Source organism: Rhododendron vialii, chromosome 4a, assembly GCF_030253575.1.
Source record: "Rhododendron vialii isolate Sample 1 chromosome 4a, ASM3025357v1".
In the NCBI taxonomy this organism is placed as follows: domain Eukaryota; kingdom Viridiplantae; phylum Streptophyta; class Magnoliopsida; order Ericales; family Ericaceae; genus Rhododendron; species Rhododendron vialii.
The window spans coordinates 36838454-36842586 of record NC_080560.1 but is presented as its reverse complement, the minus strand read 5'-3'; the positions used below and the strand labels follow the sequence as shown (position 1 = coordinate 36842586).

At 38.3% G+C, this 4133-nt stretch overlaps 1 protein-coding gene across 1 annotated transcript; it reads right to left on the bottom strand.

Annotated features, from left to right (window-relative positions):
• Positions 1-3468: 3468 nt before the first annotated feature.
• Positions 3469-4133, bottom strand: LOC131324139 (uncharacterized protein At4g14450, chloroplastic-like). The gene has a single exon (XM_058355973.1). It carries the CDS (start codon positions 3965-3967, stop codon positions 3635-3637), a length of 333 nt encoding a protein of 110 aa, XP_058211956.1. The 5' UTR covers positions 3968-4133; the 3' UTR covers positions 3469-3634.

The following is a 4133-nucleotide window of genomic DNA, read 5'->3' as shown; positions in this document are numbered from 1 at the left end:
AGGCACATGTGGCGGGCCCCACAAATTATCTTCCAAATTGGCCTCTATCGATCAGTTAAGTTATTCATTCAGTCAAAGAAAAAGAAAGAGATTTGATTGAGGCTTTTCCGTTTTTATGTGCGAGACTACTAAATAAATACTATTACATAGAATTTGACTCTTAAATTTGTTTATTGTGAAATCAAGGATGATGTTTCAGATCAATATTGTTTTTACACTATGACTCGATACGCTTATTCATGGAAAATAATGGTTCAAACTTTGTAGGGGGTTCGATTTGACGGAACCTTGACCTGAGTTAAGGTTCTCCCTCCGCTAATCCGTTCTCCTACCTCTGGACCTGCAATAAGTCACGAGGGCTATGGAACCCTAGTGACCCTCCGACGATCAAGTTAGATTTTAGGAAAGAGTGTAGATCTAGGGTTAGGGAAGATGGCATACCTCTCAAAGATGAGTATCATTTTGTATTTATAGACCTAGGTTTGCTTGGCCTCCAAGCTAGCGCGTGGAGGTCAATCTCGGGTAACCGTCTCGGGTGATGTCATGGATGACGCACCGGGTAAGGTAGTTGCCGAGCATATGGCCAAACCTGATCCCAATGATTACACCTGCTGCATGATTTTGATGGGACCCGTCTGGGGTAACTGCCTCTCTCACAGAGCCTCGGATAAACCGAAGCGGGAGGTCTCGTTGATAGCATTCTCCGAGTTCAGTCTCGCTACCGATCGATTCCCCGAGAAACATAACAGGCCCATAGGTTCCAACCGACTCGTTGACCGAGCTCCCACGGGGTTCTGGCTCGAAACACCTGGCCAGGTTACCGAGATGGTAACCTAGGCCACCACAAACTTTAAATAATCGAAGTTGTTACACAGGGTAGCCAATAGTTTCTTTCTTGGAAATCCATAGAATAAGTCATCGTTTTTTGGATTTTTTTTGTTAAGTTACGAATAAAGGTGTACGATAAATGCCCAAATAGTTACTTATATCTTTCATTTTGCCTCTATCAGTTAAGTTATGCATTGCTTTTTCGATGATTATGTGATTCAAGATATAGTCCCACAATTCCAATCTAACAACATCAGATTCTCCTAAATCTTAGGTTTACCATTTCTCTAGTGTAGAACGATGGAGTGATATCTTATGCGATGTATGGATACCCCACTCTTTTTTTATAACCGGATGTTCGAGTCAATTTATGCACACTTCAACTCATTTCAAGACCCTAAATTTATTTAACGACTGGGTAAAATAGCCACAATTTTATTAAATGAATACTTGTGGTACAAAGATGAAGCTTCGATATTAGCCTCGCTATAAAAGATAAAAAAATTAAACTAATGTTCCTAACTTTTCGCTAAAATTCTTATTTTTTAAGTACTTATTTTCCGTCTTACGAGACAGATCATTCAAACAATAACTTTTCGCTTCAATCCAAACAATAAGTACTTATTTTCTTTAGCAGAATGGGGCCACTGTTTCCTTTTTACTTGTAGATCACCTCTTTAAACTAAAGGGAAAAATAATTGTGTATCATTTGTAATTTTGTACACTTCTTCTTCTTCTTCCAGATTTTTTAAATTTTTTTTTTTTTTTTTTGGGGGGGGGGGGGGTGGGGCCCGTGGGGGGGGCGGCGGTTCGGTGTGATTTGTATTTTGTACACTTCATTGTCACTCCACACGCCAGATCCATTGCGGTGGCCCCACAACTCAGTGTGCATCTTTCAATTCGCCTTCGATCAATTTAATTATTTAGTCAAGGGAGAAAGAATGAGATTTGGGTTGAACTTACCATGTGTCTGGCTGCTAATAAAAATTACAAAAATTTGACTCTTAAATTTGTTTATCGTGAGATCAAATTCAAGGATGATATATATATATATATAAATAAAATCAAACTTGTTGCATGGAGTACCCACTAGCTTCTTAGAAATCATATATAAAACCAAGGAATCAGTCATCACACTTTGCATTTGGTTTTTTACGTACCTTATGAAAATCGTAATCACCGTATACGTTTTTGTGGACTTGTAAATATACTTACGTTATTAAAAAAGACATTCGGACTACAGATTATTGGCAGATTACCATAGGTTATATCTCACTAAAAGTATACTGCAAGCAGGCGCGACGGCACATGGTTGAGTGCGGGGGACAGGGAAAATAAATTACTATACTACTGCTATATTGATATTTCATTTTAATTAAGCAATGACCCATAATATATAGTTGAGTCTTGCCAAGTTGCCACCACGCTACGTTATTTTCCTTCCTACCCATGGGTCTCGCTTGTGAAACAGGCAGATCTATTAGGAAAAAAAAAATGGCTAAACACAGCATTCGCAAAATCGCCTTCTTTATCATCTGACATATCTATTCTTTCCCGTAATTTGGTGCAACTATCTTGTAGTCTTTAAAAGAAAGTCATTGCGAAAATTGCTTTTGTAATCTGAACCATTTATTCTTTAAATCTCTATTTCCTCATCAATTCTATAAATAAATAAAAAAAAATTACTCTCTCCGTCCTAAAAAAGATGACAATTTTTGAAACTCGTGTCATTTTTCATCGCTTATATCTTTCAATCTTTAATATTTTTCATGAGTTTGAAAACTTTGTATAATATAACTAATCGGAAACTATCAAATAAGATTCATATTGCATATTTTTGAAATCCATATTGAAATATATAAGAAATTAAAATTAGCATGGATATCAAAAATTGACATCCAATTTGAGACGGAGAGAGTAAGTTATTCGGTTACCGAGAAGTACTTAATTGACTTCTCATAAAGTACAATTTGTTTTTTCCAAAACCGGAGATAGCATTTGTCATACCCATCCGTGCACCTCCGCCCTTGTTTATAAATCACCCCAAGCTCATAAGTTCCTAGAGTCGCAACTGACTACCAGGGCGGGATGAATTTTAATTTCTATAAGGAAAATAATTTTTGCACTTTATTTTACAATAAATGCACCTCAAAATGTGTCTTTAGTACTTGCACGAATTGTGTGTATTTTTTAGCACTGCAAGGCAATTTTAAAGTTTATTTATGAAAACGCGGAGTGTAAAAATCATTACTAGTAGTAGCTTTTTTGCAATGGAAAGTATTCAAATGCTGTTGGAGTTTATGCTCAAAAAAATACTAAATACGAGTGGAGTTTATGCGAGCCCACAGTAATAACGTATAATCTGGATCAAATCACCTAAACAATCAGTACTAAACTCATTCTGATTTTTTTTTTTTTTTTGAAAAGAAAGCAAAGTGTTTGAATTCTCTTGAATATTCAATACCTAATAATTCTTCAATTGACTAGCTTTTCAATCTGACCCAAGAGAAAAATAATTATCGGACCCAACTTCTCTAATTGCATTTCAATCGTTCATCTCGGCCATTAGTAATATTTCAGATTTCAACCAAAAAAAAATTCCAGAAAAATCTTTTAACAAATCTAAACTATTGAAAACACTTATAAACAGTCGAGATTTATCTCGAACTGCTGAGAAGCCTGATTCAAGATTATAAAGCACATTATTGCAAATGTGTTTACACAAACCCTTCCAAAAAAAAAAACGAAAAGAAAATCGAAAAAGCAAAAAGTACACCGTTAGATGTAAAATTCTAGCACTCCACTACTACTTCCTCTTTACGGCCCCTCCTGTACAAAATAAGGGCACAAACGGCGCCGGCTCGTAGGAGAACGGCGCCGCCGGGTGCTGCCACTTCTTGAACGCCGTCGGCTTCTCCGCCTCATTATGATGGTTTTTGTTGTTGTTGTTGCTATTACCACAAGACTGGATCTCGGCCGCCAGATCGTCCGACGTCGGCGACGTGATCAACGGCGATAAGAGGGGTATCGCGGCCTTCCAGTCCGTTGCCGGGCTGATCTGTATCGACGCCGGCGCCCGCCGCTGTAACCGGCTCGGCTGGCGGAGGTTGCCTGAACTCCTCATCGCTGCCTCGGCCATGTACTTATTTAGGTCGTTAGAATATGTATATGAACAATCGCGTATTCGTGTGGGTGGGTACACAGAGAGAGAGAGAGGGAGGGCGGAGAGGGGGGTAAGTGATGTTGGGGGAGAGAGAGAGAGATGAGATTTGTGGACAGAGAATTTGGGGGCTATGTTGCGGTGA

Excerpts from the sequence above, each read along its gene's own strand:
- LOC131324139 (XM_058355973.1), bottom strand. The coding sequence starts at position 3,967 with ATGGCCGAGGCAGCGATGAGGAGTTCAGGCAACCTCCGCCAGCCGAGC.